Raw genomic sequence first — 22,351 nt, 5'->3', positions numbered from 1 at the left:
GAACTCGAAAACTGAATTACGAGAGAGAGAGAGAGAGAGAGAGAGAGAGAGAGAGAGAGAGAGAGAGAGAGAGAGAGAGAGAGAGAGAGAGAGAGAGAGAGAGAGAGAGAGAGAGAGAGAGAGAGCACTTGACCAGGGTTGTGTTTGCAGGGGGTGATGATGACTACGACGTTTTGCTGCATGGTGTCCATCCTGCACCAGACCCTGATCTCACTGGATCGCTACCTGGCGCTGTCCCGACCCCTGCACTACCCCGGCCTGGTCACCCCGCGCCGTCTGCTAGCCGCCATCGCCTGCACCTGGCTGGCCTCCCTTGCTGTGCTCATGCTCAATCTCCTGCCTCAAAACAGGTCGTGTCACCCACCAGTGTGTACCTACCTCGTCTCTTGTCTCCTGTGTTATCATACTTTCGTGGGGAGCTCAACCCCCCTCCTCCCCACAGAGAGAGAGAGAGAGAGAGAGAGAGAGAGAGAGAGAGAGAGAGAGAGAGAGAGAGAGAGAGTTGTGAACGAATCGTTCCATCCATTTCTCCTTCGCCTCGTTTCTGGTGTTTTGGTGAAAACAGGCCCGCATCTGGTGTTAGCTTTTCTACCGTATTCGTTTTATAGGTCATTTTCAGCAAGCTTCTTAATGAATTAATGAAAATAGCCTTTAGCTTTTATTTTCTTCGATTTGTTGAAGGTGGTCCATATTAGGGGACTCACACATACTTTGAGATTTTGCTATTATTTTTTGTTTGCAGTAGAAACTTGGGGTCAACACTGCTAAAATATAACAGATACGGTCTTAGCTGTCATAAATAGCAATTTTTGTGTGATAAAAGCTTTGGCTGTGGACAGAAACGAGTCCGTTTAGAGTGAACCCGCCAAAAGTGAGAAAAAAAGAGAAAAGACTAACGGTTTTGAGGTTTATGTTTCTGCAACTGTTTTGACATGTGAAAGTTATCAAGAGAGGGTGAATACAGCCAAAGAAATTGTTTTGAGCGTTCTAGCGCCGTTAGTTTGTCAGAACAGGAGGTGGTCCATATACAGTAAGTGAGACATGGATGTGTTCATGTCTGAATGCGTAAGAACAATGCAAGGAATGTCCAGAGAGGTATGTGGGAGGTGTTTCTATAACCTGCCCTGTTATATAGTGCTATATGTTTTATGTAAAATCAATGTCTTGTTTGTATTATTGTTATGTACCACCCCTGAATTTCTCTATGGGATAATAAAGTATTCTTATTCTTATTCTTATTCTTATTAGGAGCCTGTCCATATTAGGAGCCTTTTCCCTACCTTTTGTGCTTTTCTTAAGAAACCTCGTTGAGCCAATTGATTTTTAGTTATACAGGGTCAAAACTAAATGCAGAAAGTAAGAATTCTGGCAAACCATCATCTTTCCTTAAGCTCAGACGCATGCGCACACACATTTTTGTGCTGTCGTTTTGCAAGACATCCTCTGTTTTTATATTTAGTCAAGTTTTGACTAAATATTTTAACATCGAGGGGGAATCGAAACGAGGGTCGTGATGTATGTGCGTGTGTGTGTGCGTGCGTGTGTGCGTGTGTGTGTGTGTGTGTGTAGAGCGATTCAGACTAAACTACTGGACCGATCTTTATGAAATTTGACATGAGAGTTCCTGGGTATGAAATCCCCGAACGTTTTTTTCATTTTTTTGATAAATGTCTTTGATGACGTCATATCCGGCTTTTCGTGAAAGTTGAGGCGGCACTGTCACGCCCTCATTTTTCAACCAAATTGGTTGAAATTTTGGTCAAGTAATCTTCGACGGAGCCCGGGGTTCGGTATTGCATTTCAGCTTGGTGGCTTAAAAATTAATTAATGACTTTGGTCATTAAAAATCTGAAAATTGTAAAAAAAAATAAAAATTTATAAAACGATCCAAATTTACGTTTATCTTATTCTCCATCATTTGCTGATTCCAAAAACATATAAATATGTTATATTCGGATTAAAAACAAGCTCTGAAAATTAAATATATAAAAATTATTATCAAAATTAAATTGTCCAAATCAATTTAAAAACACTTTCATCTTATTCCTTGTCGGTTCCTGATTCCAAAAACATATAGATATGATATGTTTGGATTAAAAACACGCTCAGAAAGTTAAAACAAAGAGAAGTACAGAAAAGCGTGCTATCCTTCTTAGCGCAACTACTACCCCGCTCTTCTTGTCAATTTCACTGCCTTTGCCATGAGCGGTGGACTGACGATGCTACGAGTATACGGTCTTGCTGAAAAATTACATTGCGTTCAGTTTCATTCTGTGAGTTCGACAGCTACTTGACTAAATTGTGTATTTTCGCCTTACGCGACAGGTTATGTTGTATGTTCTTGTGCGCCTGTCACTTAGTAAGGAAACCTAAACTTCCCTTTAAAGTATTTGTACTCGTGTCTGTACGGTGGAGTGATCTGCAAGACAACTGGCATCTCTTGACTAAGACGCCGCTGTACTGTCTTGACAGGGATGCATCGGTCAACGTCAGCTGCCACGACGTCTTCAACCTCCCTTTCTTCGCCACGTTTGTCGCCTGTTTCCTCTTCCTGCCTGTCATCGTCCTTATTGTCACCTACGTCCTCATCTTCCGCATCGCCCGCTCCCACCACCGGCGATTGGCCCCCCAGGTGAGGGCGGGCAGGAGGTGTTTGAGGGAGAACCAGGTGGTGGCAGTGTGGTGCAGCCAGCACAGCGGGGCAGGCAGGTGTTGTCGGTGTTGTCAGGACCAGGCGACGCTCCGTGACACACCCCGTCACGACGGTATCGCTGTGAAAGGAGGTGTAGGTCACGACAGCAATCTATTGGATGTGTGCGTGGAAACCAATGACAGCTTTCTGTCGGAGGTTTGCGTGGAGAACAGTGTCAGTATTCTGTCAGACGATTGCCAGGAAGACAGTGTCCGCTGTGGTGATAACAAGGCGTGTGATAATGTTCGCAGCAACGTGCACGGCTCTGAAAACTCAAGTGATACCAAAACTGGTGTTTTCAGAAATAACAGTGACGACCACAATCACAACTCCAGAAGTGTTCACGCCCATTGTTCACGCTGTATTTGCCAACCTACTGGTGAACACGTGATGTGCTATAGTGAACAAAACGCGTTGACTTCCGAGACACAATGCGATAACTCAATGGCTGGTTGTGAAAAAAAGGCATTGTTCACATCGTGTCAGGGGAGCCAAGTGAGCAGTGATTTTTCTCACACTCAGAATGATGTAGCTCAGGACAAAGAAGTTTGCAAGAACACTGTTGCAGACAACAGGACACAGTCATCCGCAGAACGACGTCGTTTGCAGAACAACGTAGTAAAAAAAGAGCGTCGCGTCAGTTTCAGAATTGACGTGACTCACTCAAAGATGACGAACGATTTACCTTTGTCTAACGACGACGCAAATGGGATAGTGCCAGACCTGGTGCCATGCGACAGCCATCCGTTCCCAGGCAGCGGAGGCAGTGTCTCCGTACTGACGAGAACGGCCAAGAAACGTGAGACCCAGAAAGGCGGAAGAAAAGTAAGTAGCAATCCTGTCATCTCGTCCTCATTCCGGGAGACGTTGCGGTCCACCAAGGTGCTGGTCATGGTGTGCTCTTACTTCTTCCTGTCCTGGGCACCCTTCCTAGTCTACGGCATGCTGGAGTTCACGGTGTACGACCAACCTCAGCCCCCGCTGTATTTCACCCTGCTCGCGCTCATCGGAGGGGGTAGCTCTTTTGGCAACACCGTTCTGTACTTTTTCACCCAGAAGGCTGTGTGCGCCATCCTGAAGGAAAAATTATTTGTCAAACATAATTCAACACTTCGTAAAGGCCGTCTTTATTGAGCCCGAAGTCGACTTCGCGAAGACAGGATTAATCCTCATCCGCTTTGGAGACTCGCTCACTCGACAGGGATAGATTAGATAAATTCATCAGGAAAGCAAGTGGGGTGGTTGGGAAGAAGCAGGACAATTTCACATCAACACATGAACGACGACTGACTGACAAGGTACAGAAGATTTTGGCTGACGACTCGCACCCACTCAGACCGGAATTTGACAGTAGACGGACAGACAGGAGCAACAGATTCAGACAACCAACCGCAAGATCCACACGCTACAGAAATTCGTTCATTCCATCTGCAATTCACATCTTCAATTCTCAGGTGGGGCAGTAGATGCTGGTGTTGTCGCTCTCATGCACGGGGTCAGTGTTCTGTATTGTTCCAGTATTGTTGATTTTGTTTTGCATGATTATATACTCTTATTCTACTCTCTTAGACAATATGTGATAACCGGCAAGGTGCTGACTTTCGTTTGTGCATTGTTGATGGTGAATGTGTTCTGCGCGAAGTTAGAATCCGGTTTCATTCTAGAATGGACCGGGTCCAGGTTGGAATTCTAACCCTGCGCAAGTACAGGGGTGCCATTCTAGAATGAAACCGGATTCACCAGTCGCCGGCGAAAGTCACGATGGCGGCTGAAGACGAATGTCATCGCTCGTGTGTGAATACAGCTTTGAGCAATGTGTCTTTCAATTCGAAAGTGATGGACAAGGAGAAATATGAACATATTGTCTCCTTTTTGAAAGGAGACACATCTTCTATTCCACGGCACAGTCTGTCAAAGTTACGATGGACTGTGAAACAAAAGAAGTACAGGCTCCTGACGTTCTCATGCTTGAACTTGAAGGATGTGTTGTGCACCCCAAGCAAGAAAAAGGTAAGTGTATTCCCCCCTCTGATATTTTTTGTACGTTTGGACTCTCAATTGATTGTCTGTGTATGTCTTGTGTTGCAATACTGCCGTGTGGATGGCACGAGGTATTCTAGGTCAGTAGGTGCACACTACACACAGCGTGTTTTGAATTTAGATCTAGATCTAAACACAACTGCTAACCGTTTCCTCATTCTGATTCTCATCAGTTCACAGATCGCTCTGGGTGAGTAAATAAGACCTAATCATTTAGATCTGAGAATCAGAAGGCCATTACTATGGAACACGAAGAGGGTCAAATGCTCGAGCAAGTACTCGCGCATTTACTCGAGCACTTTCGAAACTGCTCGAGTAAATGCGCGAGTACTTCTGAAAATGCTCGCGCACTTTCGAAACTGCTCGAGGAAATGCGCGAGCACTTTTGAAAATGCTCGAGCAGTTTCAAACTGCTCGCGCACTTTCAGAACTGCTCGAGCACTTTCAAAGTACTCGCGCATTTAAATGCGCGAGTACTTTCTCGCGTATTTCCGAGAAGTAACGAGCGGGTAAAGCAAAAACTTGTCGCGGAACAGTCATCTTTTTGGCATATTTTCTAAATATTTTACAAGATGAGCCGAGGCGAGCCAAAGCCAAAAAAGTTAACAATTTGAATTTAAAAGTACACTGATACTTACCGATCGACCATCCCAGTAGGTCTGTCCGCCAATTCCCTGATGCGATCGTTAATAATCCCAGCGACCGCCCTTCCCGCCTCCATGACGACTACAGATGCGTCGTTTCAGTAAATTTTCCGGGTCAAGTTTTCAATAAACCCAACCAATGACTTCGGTACAACTCGGGAATCTCCGATTCAAAAGTACTCGCGCATTTACTCGAGCAGTTTCGAAAGTGCTCGAGTAAATGCGCGAGTACTTGCTCGAGCATTTGACCCTCTTCGTGTTCCATACATTACCTCTTCCAGGACCGAATAGTTCATTTTTTGTTTGTTTGTTTGTTTGTTGTTTGCTTGTTGTGTTTGGTTGGTTGGTTGGTTGGTTTCTTTGTTGTTGTTGTTGTTGTTGTTGTTGTTGTTGTTGTTGTTGTTGTTGTTGTTGTTGTACTATGTTTAAAGGGGCATTCCATGCCAAACTTTCGTCGAGATGTTGTTGTTGTACTATGTTTAAAGGGGCATTCCAAGCCAAACTTTCGTCGAGATGTTTAATAACCTATCAGAATCCTCTCCATTAAAGGGGCACTCCATGCCTTGGATTACCTGTGTAAGTGCTCTGTAGTCTACATGATGGCGTTCAAACCATGCTCATCCCAGTTATCTCAAAGTTGAGTAAAGTGTAAAAAACCCGAAAAAAACCCCAACCAAACACACAAAAAACAAAAAACAAACAGAAAATCCACATTTGTGGCTTTGGCTGTGTGATAGTCTAACTGAAATGACTATTCCAACTTGGACCCAAATTCCAACCTTGCGCACGGCCGATTCTAGAATGGACCAGCAACAAGGGTTTCATTCTAGAATGGCACCCCTGTACTTGCGCAGGGTTAGAATTCCAACCTGGACCCGGTCCATTCTAGAATGAAACCGGATTCTAACTTCGCGCAGAACATCTGCATGTTAATGTTATTGTAATTCAATCTGACGACGATCTCTTTCCTGCTTTCATGCGGTTGTAAACAGACAGAATTGGTTCTGTTCTGTTCACACACTACTTTCAGTCCACCTACCTGCAAGGGTCAAGTCCCAAGAAATATGTCTCTGTATTCCTATTGTATCACTCTGCTCCTGTTTTGTTTTCTTTCACACACATTTTCCCTTCCTTTTTGACGGGTTTCTGGACAGCAAACTCTAAAGCAAATCTTTTCATCACAGAAGCGATCTTTGGAATTGACTGACGTAGTCCGGAAGAATTCATGCATCAACTTACGTCACGTATTCGACGTCATCACTTCGCATACCTTATGGTCTCGGTATTTCGTTGGCCTTCATATTTCCTACTTGTAAAATGACCCTCAAAACTAACCGAGACTAGTTGAGGCTGTATCAATGCGCCTCGCCAGCAGGTTGTTAATGGATTTTTTAGCGAGTGGTTATCGACAATTATACAACTCCTGCAATGCAACCGAGGGGTGGATTAAATCTAGTTGATTATTTTTAGACAAGTGAGAAATTAGAACGAACTACTTTGATTACACCAAAAATCACACGTGGATTATTCGAAGTAAGAATAAAGAGGGCTAAAAAATAATCAACACTAGAATTTATTTTTAGAACATTTGAAACCCAGACGATTGGACCCTGTTGCGGAAGAATACGTACAACGTTGACTCAAAACTGTAACAACAATGGCTGACGTGTATGAAGTACACGCATACCTCGCCAGGTTTGTTTCTGTGACTATAGTCGACAGACGATGCCATTTGCTTTGTGTGTGTTTTTGTTGTTGCTTACTGTACGTGTAAAATCCAGTTCTTTAACAGGCAACAAACCTTGCAAATTTCCAGAAGCTGCAATCTGAAGCGACCTATCTCTGATTCTAGCAGACGATCTCTCCAATGTTTAACACAAAATCAGCAAACTCTCCTGTCACATAGAACGTCCATTATATAGTGCAATGTTGAAATGAAGTTACCGGTCTGAAACATTTAGTCGTTTCTTCTGAGACAATCCTTGGTCTCTTATAATCTACAGATTTACCGCAGCCTTCACCACGCGAATTCACAACAGAAGTCAGACTTTCGAACATATACAATCTACGTAGGCAAGCACGATACGTCATGACGTCATATGATTCCTAGCATATTGACGTAATGCTAAACATCCGGTTATCCCGAGTTTTCTCCGTAATACATGTCCGTGGGTTTTTCAATGTTCGGTTATTTCCGTGGCTTCATGCGGAAAGGGAACCGTCGTCTGCTATCAACGACATGGACCATTCTGGTCCTTGTTGCTGACAAAAACATGATTTTAACACAGAATGTAATGTCAGAATAGCTATATAAACGCTATTGTGTTTTAATCGTAGCAATGGGGTCCGATATTTAGACCAGACAAGTATAATGCCGACGAGCCGGAGACTAAGAATAAAGTAAAAGAATAGGGACTATTTGAATGACGCGCATTTGACACTCTGAGTGATTAGGCTGAAATGAAATTGCGTACAAAATGTCGTCTGCATGACTGCATGTTCGACCCGTGTTGTTCGTTGTATAAATAGCTTAAACAATGACGACAACTCGTTGATTACTGGAAAATAAACCACGAGTGGGTATTTGCAGCCGCTTGGTAATTCACGAGTGTGCGGAGCACACGAGTGAATTACCAAGCGGCTGCAAATACCCACGAGTGGTTTATTTTCCAGTAATCAACGAGTTGTCGTCATTGTTTAAGCTCTATTTAATGACCTGTAATTTTTAATGAGTTGGGGCATTCTGACCAATCACAGGATCTGTTTCATTAAAACGCAAACTTGATTGAATTACAATTTATTTTTAATATACTTTCTTATGTGATAACCAATGTGCTGTTTTTTCTCAGTTTCGCTGATGTTATACGCTTGGTACATATATTTACTCATTTTCCTTAAATAACATGTGATAACATTACTTCATAGCTAAGCACATGATTTTACCTATGACACAACACAAATCTCTAGCCTTCCTCTCTGAGATGCGTTTGAAGACAGACTGTTAAAAGAGAATAAATGTATGTACATAATTATGATAGAATAATGATGCATGAATTGAAGAAATGTATAAGAACACAAGAATGTATGAATGACAAAGAACAAATGTTTATTTTTGAATGTTTTATGTATGTTTTATTACGGACACAAAAGCTCAGCAATGCAATTTCTCTTTTAGAGATTAATAAAGTTTATTGTATTGTATTGTATTGTATCGTCTTTCCGTAGGCCTGGCTGTGTGACATTTAGGAACCTACTCTAAACAAGAAGGCGCAAGCTTCCAATCAGAGTTAGCTTCATCCTGAACTCAGGTCAAAATGAGTTCGGCTCATTCTCTCCCCGACCGGACGCTACAGTCCTACGCGAATCTATCAAAATAAAAATACAGGGTTATCTCCCATATGGTTTTCGCGAGCACTGATCTAAATTTGAGATCAGTGTTCGCGAGACGAAAGTGATTGCAGATTGGCCGACTTCGACAGTGATCTCCGTTCTGTTCTTCACAGTTATGATAAAGACATCGTTCTAAGGTCAAAACAAGTAGAAATTTTGGGACTGCTGCCGGAAGGAGACCGTAATATATGGTTTCATCACTGTCAACTGGTTACAGAAAAAATCGTCTGCTCCAGTGAACGCCGAAACCAAACGGTTGATTATCACGTGACACTTTTGCCATATTTAGAGTTGTTTGCACAGTAAATACAGCCGCGAAAAATAGCTCGCTTGAAACTGTCTTACATATCAATTCCTTTGTAATTTAAAAATTACAAAACACCATGAAAAATCATTATCGACGATCGCGAATACATTACAAAAAGCTCTAAATATGTAAAAAAAAAATCGGTTTCCTTCAGGGAGAGAATGAACCGAACTCATTTTGACCTGAGTTCAGGATGAGTTAGCTTAGGCAACGAAGGATTTGGGACGTCATCGGATAGTCATATTACAGAAGGAAATGTACAGCGGTTGCACGTACGCATTTTGGATTGCTTTTATAGACGGAGAGGCTTGAAGAGAATAATATTAACAAAGTCCACACCAAAAATCAGACTGGAATGGTCGTAATAACGCACAATGTATTGTTTTCTGTTGTTTGTAACCGGATGACGCCATCGCTCATGGGGCAGGCAACTCCCGTGAACCCTTCACCAGAGTGAAGCACTTCTTGTTGTCATTAGTTACTTGCCCGATTGAACAACGTGATCAGCGAAAGAAGACGCAAGAGAGCAAAGTCAATCCTGCACTTCTGTGATTAGTTCGCGTACCTAAAAACCTAACCGGTCGCAATAATGAATCATTTATCACAGATGCCGTGAGCCGCCTGCTCCATGTCGTACGAACGGACATACAACTAACGAAAACAAAAGGGGCTTCACTCTGGTGAAGTTGCGGAAATTGCCTGCCCATGAGCGATGGCGTCATCCGGTTGCAAGCAACAGAAAACAATAAATTGTGCGTTATTACGACCATTCCAGTCTGATTTCGGGTGTGGAATTAGTTATTATTATTCTCTTCAAGCCTCTCCGTCTATAAAATCGAACCAAAATGCGTACGTTCAACCGCTGTACATTTCCTTCTGTAATATGACTATCCGATGACGTCCCAAATTCTTCGTTGCCTAAGCTAACTCGCGCCATCTTGTCAGCGTAGATGACCTAAATGGCTGTGTGACGGCTTTTCTGAGTTCCCCAAAACACCTTCCGGTGGTACTTGACCCCTGACGTGAATCTTTAGCCTGCGTGTCAGGCCACTAACGCAAGGGCGGATCAATTCACTTTGGAGGGGGGGGTTACAAAATGACTGCGAAGATACAAGTTGACGGCGCCGAAGGCGCCTAAGCCTCTAGGGGGGTCCGGGGGCATGCCCCCCCGGAATTTTTTTTTATCCAAAGAAGCAAAATAGAGCTATCTGGTGCATCCTGAGCCAATAAATTACCTCTTTTTTGGGGGGGTGGGGGGGTGGGGGGGGGGGTTACGTAACCCGTGTAACCCCCCCCCCCCCCAGATCCGCCCTTGCTAACGGTGCAGTCTCTGTTCGTGAGGGGAAAAACTTAGACTCTGGGATCACAAGAAATGTGTTGAAGTTATTTCCCTTTTCCATCAGTTATGTGACAGTTCCGTCAGTCCTTGTGCATAATGTTTTTATGTGCATTGGTGATTCGCCTCGTGGAAGACGGATGTTAAATGGTTGACTGAGATTGTTGAATGGATAAACGCTGCATGTACTCTCAAAAAAAGTGAAGGACCGGTCAAGAAAAGGTATACAATCTTAAAAAAAAAAAAAAAAGTTAAAAAGCAAGGGTCTGATAACTTGGATTTTGATCAAATTAATCTTCTTTCATTAGATTTCACAAAAGGACTGCGAGTGTTGCTCTAGAAATATTTTGGACTTCATTTTTATTGCGCCATGCTAAACACTATAAAGTTTGTGTTTTAGGGCTAAAATGGTTTTCAAAGTTCTATGCAATCGGCGCAAAAATGTTGATGCACGCGCAACAACAGGGTCTAGGCCGTGAACAGTATCACCAGTTTGTTTTTAAAAGCTGACACACTGGCGGAAGATTGCAATGTGGCAACACGCCTCCACGACGAAAACTGAGCTTTTGAAAAACGGGTCCCTTACTTTTTTTGAATTGATATGTATGTGCAAAGGATATGATTAAAGGCACAGTACGCCTCCCGTAAACCATCACAGATACTGTCAGGCTTTTACACACAGTACAAACACCATTTCATTTACACACTCACCGCTTTTGAACATCCTAGGTGCGAGAGCGAGCAATTTTCAAAGAATTAATTTTGCGGATTGTCTGATAACAAAATCGGACGGTGCGTTTTGGCGCTAGACCTAACTTTTAAAATCTAAATAATAAATTCACAGCGTGTTACACAAACATTCATAAATCATAAAATAATTCTTTTTTTCATCAAGACAAGATCAGTACAATTCGAAGTTTTGAAAGTTTGAAAAAATAAAAGCCCGGAAGCAGGGTCACGCAAGGTCGTGGTTCTCGTAGCAGACGACGGTAATGCCTATCGCCAGTTCCTCTGAACAGTCAAAAGCCATCGCGAGAGTTCGTGTGAATCACAGCCGTTTGGTGCGTTTAGATTCAGAGGTACATGAAAACGTGCTATTGCAGATAAGCTTACAGCGAGTCGCATTGGAAATCACAAACTGACGACTACATTGTGAAAATAAATGTAAAAAGGAAACTGGATCACACGGGTTCACGATGGCTCAGGGGTAAGATAAACCACGCAAAAATAAATTTTTTGAAAATTGCTCGCTCTTTACGGAGGGCACCTAAGATGTTCTCAAGCGGTGAGTGTTTAAATGAAAGGGTGTTTGTACTGTGTGTAAAAGCCTGACAGTATCTGTGATGGTTTACGGGAGGCTTACTGTGCCTTAAGACATTTCAGTTGAAACTGTTATTGTTTTAATTCGTTTATTTCTTTGTGATAGAATTTATTTAAGTCCATGACAATATGTTGTATTTTCTCACAGATACAGTTAGTGAGTTACCACATTGTATTTCATTTGTGTTTGGATGTGTACTTGAGCGTGTCTATGTGTGTGCATTGTTCGCTTCGTTCTCTTTTTGGGCTTGCGTGTGTGGGTTCGCTTGTCTGCATATCCTTGCAAAGTTTGGCAGTTGTGCAGGCGTGACTGTGTGCGTGTGTGTGTTATTTGTCTATGTGTTTGACCGCGGTTGTCTACGTGCTTGTGTGACACTTTTGTAGTTTTATTTGTTACTTGCAATGTGACGATAACAGGTGTTCAATTGTGTTCTCTCCTATCTAAACGAGTGAACTGATCTGTTTGAAAAAGATAACAAAATACGAGTCGCAGACATGCACACATGTATTAACAGAACACACAGCGTTTCAGTTTCTTCATTTGTTCGTATCAAACTAACAAACACAGTTTTACAAACTCCATATAAATACCACACTTGTTCAGTCTAATAGTATTTACATCATCTTCCTAGCTACAGCACATCTAAACACCGAAGTTTACCACAGGTATATAAAACAAAAGCCACTAAGCGAGGACAACAAACGCAAAGTTAAGGATTTAGAGACGATATAAATGTGTGCACGCTAATCATTCTGTTTTTGGACTCTACGAACTACCCAACACGCCAGAGACACCTAAAACAAACACCAGATCAGTTACGTGAGATAACCAAAATGGGTGCAATTCGAAGAGTAGTCGGCTAGTACGAAGAAGAGAGGCTTTTCGCGTCTCTTGGGTCCGTAGTCTTTAGCACACTGCTAAATTTAACACGCCAGTGGTTCGTGTGGAGAGTGTCACAGATGGTCCCCAACTACGTAGAAAAGCGGTATCCGTTTTGTTACGATGTTATACCTGCCTACCATGATGATTCGCACGTGCCACATCGACACGGAAATCTCACTGTTGTTCCAATATGTTCCTCAATGAACAGTGTCTGTTTTTAATAAGAAACGGCCTTCACTTCATGGCAGTCGAAGTCCCCGGGCTATTGATCCTCACTCCCTTTCCATGCCGGATGTTCTCTCCAGCAAGTGACCTCAACAACTTGACCTGATGAATGCTTCTTTATGAAACCACCAACGAATTAAATCTCAGCCCAAAAGCTTAGTTGGCTGTAGAGATACGGCAAATTGAAAAATTAGAAAGACGGGAGAAGGAAGGTCATCAAAAGTACATTATAGTCCGCGGCCTTCATGCGGGAAGCTTCCAATCACAATACGCAAACAGCACAAGCTGTTCGATTCAAAGCATTGCAGTGTTTCAGATGTGATGGGCTGAGGTGAGGACAAGGTCACCACTACGGTTATATCACTGACCTTGAACACAGAAAGCTGAACTTTGTGAGACGTCTTCCTTACTCATGAAAAAATCGTGTCGTAATGTAGTAATGTGACCACGGAATACATTTTAACAATTGAGACGGGACGCGCCCCGCATTAGAGACAGTCGTAGGCTTCCGGATGGAAGGGAGCCACACAAAATAATATAAGTCCAAATTGTTTTCGTTTAAAAAATTACCGTTGTTGAAGACAGCTCCGTTGCTGAAGATGTCACCCTTGGTGCAGAACATACTGAAAGTATGTGAAAAGGTGTATTCACGGAGAACTTTGAAACCGTTTCTGTGTTCTTCAATGAAGATGCTAGGTGCTTTGAAAAGCCTTCCCCCTTATAAGTATGCATCATATAACGAAGCAAATGTGATAGTAAACTCTCCCATGGATAAAACGGTATCGGTAGAATGTTTGAGGACGGAGGACAGACACCAGCAAAAAATGATAACAAGAGACTGATAAAATATAAACAACGAGTAACAGGACGAGCAGCTAAGCTTGCCTGCTTTTTACTGCACATTTCCATAGGATGTAGATATTTTAAGGGAGACTTTTCGTAACTTAAATTTGTATTGCACTAGCGTAACGGCCTGGCATCAAAAAGGCCCCCGGTGACTGTGTTGTGCGTCAGACGTGTTTGGTGACGCTGTGAGTGAACCACAAGACGTAGCATAGATGTCTTCTGGATGCTATGCTGTCTCTGGTCCGGATATGCCGTGACTCGGGAAATGGATGAGTAAAGTTACATTCTGGTTTTATACTTGGCGCTTATATTTATAAAAATTAGGCAGACAATACAAAAAGGACAACGAGATTTAGGTACACATCTACATTACACACTCAACACTTTAACCGAGGCTCACCGCCTACACACGCTGAAACAGACGTACGCTGACCCCATGGTCAACAGAGAAACATGATCCACTTTTACAAAAACAACTACAAACTAGCGCATTGTCTAAAACAGTCTGGTGTACCCGCTCCTATTTCCACTCATATTGTCAAACAATGTGAATAGAATTGTGCTCAAAATGTACACGTGTACACGGTCATTACTGTATCTGCATCCTTCTGCTGTTGAATTTGTAGAATTCTTTTTCCTATTTTGTTATATATATCATGTGTTTGTATCGGTTAAAAAAAACTTGTCAAACACACCTAGCTAGCAAGCGTATTTTGTTTTTCCTTATCCAGCTAAGAGAAGTCTTATTTCCTAATCGAGTCCGTAGTTGAGTCTGTTTAACACTCACTTGCATTCTGGGTGCACTGAATAAAATACATACACTATGTGTATTCGTCTGCATGCAGTGTGCTTAGCAATCCTACTTTTGTTGTATCTGCTGGAAGGCAGGCTTTTTTTGACCGATACATGAACAGAAATTCCCAAAACGTTCCAAAATTCAGAATAAAAAAAAAAACAGAATTGTAGGTTATTGGAACGTTTAATTGATGACAAAAAAAAGTTAAATTTACAGTACGTCGACCCAGTTTGTTTTTTAAAATCGTCGATGAAACTCGTTTGCAAGATGCTTGCAAGGTAATGATCAATGAAACAATCATTAAACGAGTTTTCATCTACGATTTTGAGATAAGTTCATTATTTGTATCATAAGTGTCTGTCTACTTTAAAAAACACTGTGTTGACGTATATTGTAAATGTAACGTGTTTTTTTTGTCAACACTTGAACGTTCCAATAACCTACAATTCTTGTTTTTTGATTCTGATACATGGACAGTGTTTACTCGTGATTTTGATCAAAGTTCCTATAACAAAACCAAAAGCAAAGAACCCCACACACAAATAAAAAATAAACAAATAAACAAACAAACACGACATCGTATTGATTTGGCAGTAGCAATACTTCACGAGGTGAACCTTTTTCAAGTTTTGAGAAAAGCAGCGGGATGCATTTCACCAGACTGGTTTAGCGCGCCACATTTATAACTTAAAACACTGCAGTGGTCCCAGGGACACACATATACTGCATGATGCACATGTGCACATACCGTGGAACTACCCATACACTTATTGCTTATTACACACCAACCATGAAAAAATGCAAGTCACAGAAATTTACAGAACTATGTACATCATATTCACACGTTTAACTCTGTTGAATGTACAATGCACCCTCTAAAATTAAATGCTAGTGACTCCCACATTTATCAAGCGAAATACTTCATATTTGGTGTACATTAGTCTGAGATGTGGGATAATAATGTCACAACGTTCAAATATGTATTTCAAGTGGTTTGATTTTTACGCATTTTAAAGACTATTTTTCAAATTTGGAGAATGCCTAAAAAGTAGCAGGTTTGACACGGAGGAGAGGCGACACTCATCCGAGTTGAACCCTCCAGACTCCCTTGTACTTGCTGTTTCAACTCATTTATTGTCTGAGGATGGATTGTATAGGCAAGGCCATTCAGAAAAAACCAAGAAATGAAATTCTTGAGGGATAAAATCGTGTTAGTGCGGCTACCACTCGGGGTCAAGCCTAGTACTTTTAAGTCAATTCCCGAATTTGAATTTTTTCTTTTCTTTAAAAAGCATAAAATTCAAATCCCTTGACCTACATTCTTGAAAGTGAGAGACATTATCATCCAATATATCTAGCCAATGTACACCAAAGAATGAAGTACTTTGCTATACAAATGTCCGAGTTGTCAGAGTTATTATCATTTTAGATTTTAGTGGGTAGCAGTTTTGGGGGGTATTCTATACTATAATACAACAAAATGTGCTTCAATGACTTCCTTTAAAGATCCTATTAAAGATCGTTCAGTCAGTCAGTCATTCCTTTGGCGACTGATGTGTCACACTGGGTGCGTGAGTGTGTATGTGTATGTGAGTGTGGAGAGAGAGAGAGAGAGAGAGAGAGAGAGAGAGAGAGAGAGAGAGAGAGAGAGTCGGGGACACGTATACACTAGCGTTCTAACTACGGAGTACCAACGCATCTGCAGAAGCAGCTACGACTGGGCGGTGCGCTGAAAGGGCGTGTTCACTTTTCTCACACATCACAACAGACAAACAGAAAGACGCAACGTCATCCACGTCTAAACTTTTGTTCAACATCTATTCCTGCAAACGATCATGTCAACCATAATGCAGAACTGTAGGTTTTACATTGAATCAGAAAGAGCAGCCTTCCAATTGAACGCATGCCGAAAATCAAAAGCCTTGGCTGCTATCTGTGTATAGTGTTTTTTGTTGTTGACGCTAGTGTCAGTTAATTCAACAACAAAATGAATGCCAGTGCATGGAATGCAGCCGGCAAGGCCGTTGAATCGCAGTATGTGTTCAAGTCGAAGGATGCTCTTGTCCAATGTTGCTGACGTACTGGTTTGCACGAGAAGGAAGGTACCTTTATTAAACGAAAAGTAAAAAACAAAAGCCTGTCGTTATTTTTTAAACAAGCCTATTTTCACCTGGAGTCATAGCTATAGAGAATGATGGTCCCTTTGGGCGACAGTAAAACTCGCCGCAGGAAATAAACTGTACCTCGCATGCCCTCTTAAAGGCTGCCATATAAGCCTACGTAGCGTTCATTAATTAATTCATATTGTTTACATGTGCCAATAATGTTATAAAACTGTACCTAAGGGGATATAATAACGATTGGCTGTAGCTTTCGAACACAGAAAAAATTATTTCAGTATTGCAAAGTGGTGTTGATAGTGTCGAATGTAAACAGAACAGTCTCAAAGTGAAAGTGGATGTTTTCCGGAAATTGCGAAGTTAACAAGAATACAGAAAAGCGCGCTTTCCTGCTTAGCACAATACGCTACCGCGCTAATCTGGCGTGTCAATATCACTACGTTTTGCACGTGGAAGGTGAGCGATTTCCTTCACGCGGGGATTGACGAAGCTGTACTGTCTGTGTTGACGGTCTAAAAATAGCCCAAGACCTGGAGAACTGTTGCTAAACATAGCAATAAAGAATTAATTATTTCTCGTAATTGGTAAGGACTTCAAACCTAAAACTTTGCAGGAAGCTTAATTTATACATCCCCGCAACGATGGGAAAAGCCCTGGAAGTAATTAAACTAATTAAATAGGACTATATGTCAGCCTTTAACCTAAGAGAAAATGTTGCAAACCCGGTAGATACGAACTGGAAAGTATATTGGTGTACCAAAGACTATGTTGGCTAAGCTTCATTCTTGACAAGTGACACTCACCAAAATTAGTCTTACGGTTCTATTAGAGCTTCCAGCCCCCACAGTCATGTCAGCTCATGTCAGTATTGTTTTCTACTTCCGTAGGCTTAGATATGTCCGCGAGAGCTCCTGTTGCAGTTTGCACAGGGCGTTGCATTGTCAGAATCCATCGCGCTTTCTACAAAATCATCTTAAGCCACTTTCTATGAATAAAGTATTGTTCCCACACGTTTGAGACGAGCTGGAAGCAAAGCCTCTAGATGTATAATAACGTGAAAAACACCGGACAACAACAAGTGTATCAAAGTGTATCAAAAGTACTGGAAATCATCCGCAGCTGATGAGAACTACGAACAATGAACAAGCGTATTACGCCGTCGACGACAATAGCTACAGAACACCGGACTATCGATGAAATCTACTTACAGCGGATAACATGCCGAAAGCGAACAACATGTATGTAATTCTACTTGTTTGGAAACAACGTTAATAATTCAACTTAATAAGCCTTGTTACACATACAAGGATAACGTCCCAAATCACCCGACCGTTTAAGAATCAGCAAACCATTTGAGAATCACAGCCTGTTTCAGAGCTCTAGCCTTGGCGCGCTGGCACTGGCCGGAAGTATAGCATTGAAGACAACACCTAGAGATAATGCAACGACACTCACACCAGTTTCACGCCACAAGTCCCACTTAAATACGATTGTTTTTAAAAATAACACATACGTTTCCAGCTTATCAACATGCATCATTGCCGTGAAAAAAGGCTGATCAAAATCGATGCGGTGAAATCAAATTCAATCTAAAACTCATACCGTTTCTAGGACCGCGACTGACTTGTGTCTAATGCATTGTTAACAAAAAAAAGAAAATATGAAACTGCATTCTTCTTTGCACATTATTGACAGAAAACTCGATATGACAAAACACTAACGATTTAGATGAAGACACGTAAAGGATAGCGGTTACATGAAAAGAAACTAAGTGTAACAAAAAAGACAAAACTAAACAGACACGAAGAAAACTAACAACCAGGAACATTGCGAGAAAAAAAAGAAAAGAAAAACATTTAAGAAAAAAATACAGGAGAGCAAACATATTCCTGCGTGGCAAATACAAATACAATATATATCACATCACATTACAAACATTATTGCACTTAAAACATATACATTATTGCTATGACAAAACACTGTACTTGAGGTCAAGTTCATACATGTACATGTTTTTTTGCTAAGCACTGGGTGCACAATATACAAAACAAGGTATATCCATTCAATTTGTCAAGGACATCAAAGAGATGACTGCATCACAAACCGACCATTGATTCCTCTACACTATGGAAATTTACAGATGAGAGCAATATGTACACAATGATTATTTACAATCTACCCGAAACTGATCCGAAAACATTCTGCTCATCATTTAAATAGAGCCAGTGACAACTGCTTTCCTAAACTATCTAGACACGAGTGAGGACGTCAGCTTGCACGACGTCAAGTGACGACAGAAGGTTGTGTAAAGCGGTGAACATAGTGTTGTAAAGGTCATGTTTCATACAAGGATCTTATCATTTAGAATACACATAGTGCCTACCGCTTGTTCTTCTTTGTTCCACAATCTGACGTTTATCTATGATCTTCTCAACCAGCCACCGACAATCCTTCATAACTCTCATCTCTGTACCCATGAACGAGAAGACGATTCCACTGGTACGTAAAGGAAAACATCTTCCAGAAACAGAATTTTTTTAAAACCCACACACACGAAATGACAGAAAAGCAGAGAGCGCGATTCCGGGTGTACAGCAGAAGCAGAGGGTGAAGGGTGTGTGTGAGAGTGGTTCGCGAGGAAGTTATAAGTATAGGTCCAACAAGTTTATGAATTGATAAGCTATATTTTTCATTATTGGGAATCATCTTGCCGCACGGGCCAGTGTAAGTCCATTGCGGTTGGAATGGAATCTCATGCAATCGCATTGTGTGGCTGTCAACGTTCACACCTGCCTAGGTATGTCACGGCTGTTGTTCAGCCCAACTACTGTATAGAAGCCATCAAGGGACAAACACAATTTCAAGTACATGTACTTCCCTTGTTCTATTAGTGCAAGCAAATGAAACGTTTGTTTGTTTGCACTCTCGGTTTTTTTAAAGCTGGGTTTGGCGACGGATTTTGCTTGACTAATTTATAGCTGATTTCTTACATGCAATAATGGTAAACAGACTCTTTATTAATGTTTCTTGTTTAGATAAGATTTAATGAAGTTCAGATCTGTAATAAAAAGGCCATAACAGAAGATAACCATATACATATTTAGATCGATAACATTAAAATATGGGCAGAACGGCATCCAGGTCAAAGCAAATCAATACAACAGGACATACAAGCTCAGCTTCATTGTGTGATTTAAAAACGGGACATTTGCACTAGATTCAAATAATGCAGAAAGTTCAAACAGATACAACACATACAAGAACATCATTAAAACGATATGGGAAACATTAAGCGATGGCCTATCAAAGGACATCAGCACGCATCCTTTAACCGTAAATAACCGAAAACATAACGCAACTAACTTATGCCTAAAAGTCTATTCTCGGGATCTCATGAATTGAAAATAGAAAGTTCATTATCATAACAAGTCTAAAACAGAATCACTACGGCAAAGAACATACTGCAAGTACCGAGTGGAGGCATAAAAACCAAACTAATGACACTGAAGTCAGGTTCACCATCGAGACGCAGTCTGCATGGTCTACAAAAAAAAGACTGTTTCGCTTTGAAGTACGTTCGTCTTCGTCCCGTTACCAGAACGTCGTCACCTTGCTGGTCGTTTCACGGGAACCTAGTCGCCGAAGCACATAATTATACCCTTGTGTCCACTTTTGGCACCTTTTGACATCGTTTGTCACGTTTTGTATTCTGCCTGACACTCGTTAATGCTCTATAGGCTCTAGGACCGACATACGACGCGCTAAAAAACAAAGGAGCGCCAAGCGTTTGTGAACACACCAAACCACACCTCTGTAGGATTGTGTACAGTGAACAGCGGAAATCCAGCCCGTCCCTTCTGCCTGCAAATCAGATGAGTTTGTCTCATGTCCCGCAAAGCGATGTGGAGTACAAGTCATTGAAGTCCATTCTAAACGCAACAGTGAAAACCTTCATCGCCACGAGGTCATGCCGAGCCAAGCACCCCTCTCGTGACGTGAACATGGTTTGTATGGAGCGCCAGTCACCCGTCCTACCGTGGCAAGCCAGGCAGCGTCCACATGCTGCACAACGGACCGTGTTTGCTCATGATGTTGCGTGGGGGAGGTGTGGTCGTGACAGGTGTAGACTCAGACGTAGGCGCCCTGACCTCCTCCGTTGATTCGCACGGTGTTGCGCGCGTTGTTAATCTTGATTTCCCGGCGGTTGCGCGGCTCCATCAGATAATGCAAGCGCTGAAACAACGCACACACGTGTAAGGGAAGGGTGTGTAATGAGATAGATGTTACACAGTTAGAACAAAAAGTAAAGATGGCATGAGGCAGAACACAGGACAGCTTTAGAAAAATACATATAGCCCTTCCCTGAATCTGCCAGTGCCATCGCTATTGAGACATCGCTAAGGGAGTTCTTGTGTGTGTGTGTGTGTGTGTGTGTGTGTGTGTGTGTGTGTGTGTGTGGTCCCCACTGGTTTTTAGAAACCAAATTCCATGACTTTTCCATGACTTTCCATGAGCCTCAATAACATTTTCCATGACTAGATCCACAGGTCGCCATTTCCGAACACGCACATTTTTTACGTCTTGTCACTGCCATTTTTTTGCACTGAATTTGAGTCAGTTTCTACGCAGTGTCTCTTCGACAAGCAAGTCAAGCATTTGCTACGCAGTCAGATTATCGGTAATGTTTGCTGGTCCAGTCATTTCACTGAACTGGACCAGCCACTGTTTGTATCCATCTGCACTTTCGTAAATTCCGTTTCGTAACCGTCAGTGTGACTTGACGAACTGTCATTTTTTTCACCGCGATACACAGTTCATTGCGAAGATCTTCCTCGGTAATTCGTTCCAATTCCGCATACTTTTTGTTGTCAAGAAACAACTCGAAAGAAAGTTTCAAACTCATCATCCTCCATCTTGCTTGTCGAAGCGCTAAAGTACTTTATCGATGCAAAAACAAAAGCAGAAAACTTCGACGAAACCGACTCAAATGCAGCGCAGACGACACGACGAGATAACGGAAGGAAGTGACCCTCGCTTTGGCTCAAGTGCCGTTAAAAATACTGTTATTCTCGTATGCAAATACGAACGAGAAGTTGGTCATAGGAACAAGCCTTGTGCTGGCTGGGCGACGAAAATGTTAATTTTTTTTCTTTCTTATTTTTGTTAAATTCCATGACTTTCCATGGCTTGAATTGAAATTCCATGACTTTCCAGGCCTGGAAAATTAAAAATCAAATTCCTTGACTTTCCAGGTTTTCCATGACCTGTACGAACCCTCTGTGTGTGTGTGTGTGTGTGTGTGTGTGTGTGTGTGTGTGTGTGTGTGTGTGTGTGTGTGCGTGTGTGTGCGTGTGTCAGGAGCCTAAAGACTGGCTCTGTATAGCTCTCACTTGTTGCTGTCCACAGTTAGAGCGCTTCCTTCCCATTCATTTGATCTGAACATATTTACTGATGTGCACAAGAAAACTACCACCCAGGTGGGAGCCAGGGCTGATTTGCATGAAAAAGTTTCCATCCACGGCGTTCGATTGGTTGAAATCGCAAAGAAACCTCAAGCTCAACCGATCCGACCCCGCTGCTGCCTGCCTATCGGTTGATAACTTTCTCTTGCACATCAGCCCAGCTCAGGGGTTGGATTGGTTGAAATTGAGGTTTGTTTGTGATTTCAACCAATCCGACCCGGTGCCCAAGCGCGTTGGTTGAGGTGTCTGAGCCAGTGGTTGAGGTGTGCGTTTCACTGGTTGATGTGTGC

General features: G+C 42.0%; 1 protein-coding gene across 1 annotated transcript in view; it reads right to left on the bottom strand.

The window, feature by feature from the left end:
- Positions 1-12,250: 12,250 nt before the first annotated feature.
- Positions 12,251-22,351, bottom strand: part of LOC138977046 (sodium-dependent dopamine transporter-like) — a 111,886-nt gene continuing 101,785 nt past the window's right edge. Inside the window, exon 15 of the mRNA XM_070349950.1 lies at positions 12,251-20,832. Coding sequence (XP_070206051.1) covers positions 20,728-20,832 — 105 coding nt within the window. The 3' untranslated portion in view covers positions 12,251-20,727. The remainder of the gene's footprint in view (positions 20,833-22,351) is intronic.

Source organism: Littorina saxatilis, linkage group LG9 (genome assembly GCF_037325665.1).
Source record: "Littorina saxatilis isolate snail1 linkage group LG9, US_GU_Lsax_2.0, whole genome shotgun sequence".
NCBI classification, from domain to species: domain Eukaryota; kingdom Metazoa; phylum Mollusca; class Gastropoda; order Littorinimorpha; family Littorinidae; genus Littorina; species Littorina saxatilis.
Note: the sequence above shows the minus strand (reverse complement) of the source record. Positions and strands in the feature narration are given on the sequence as shown.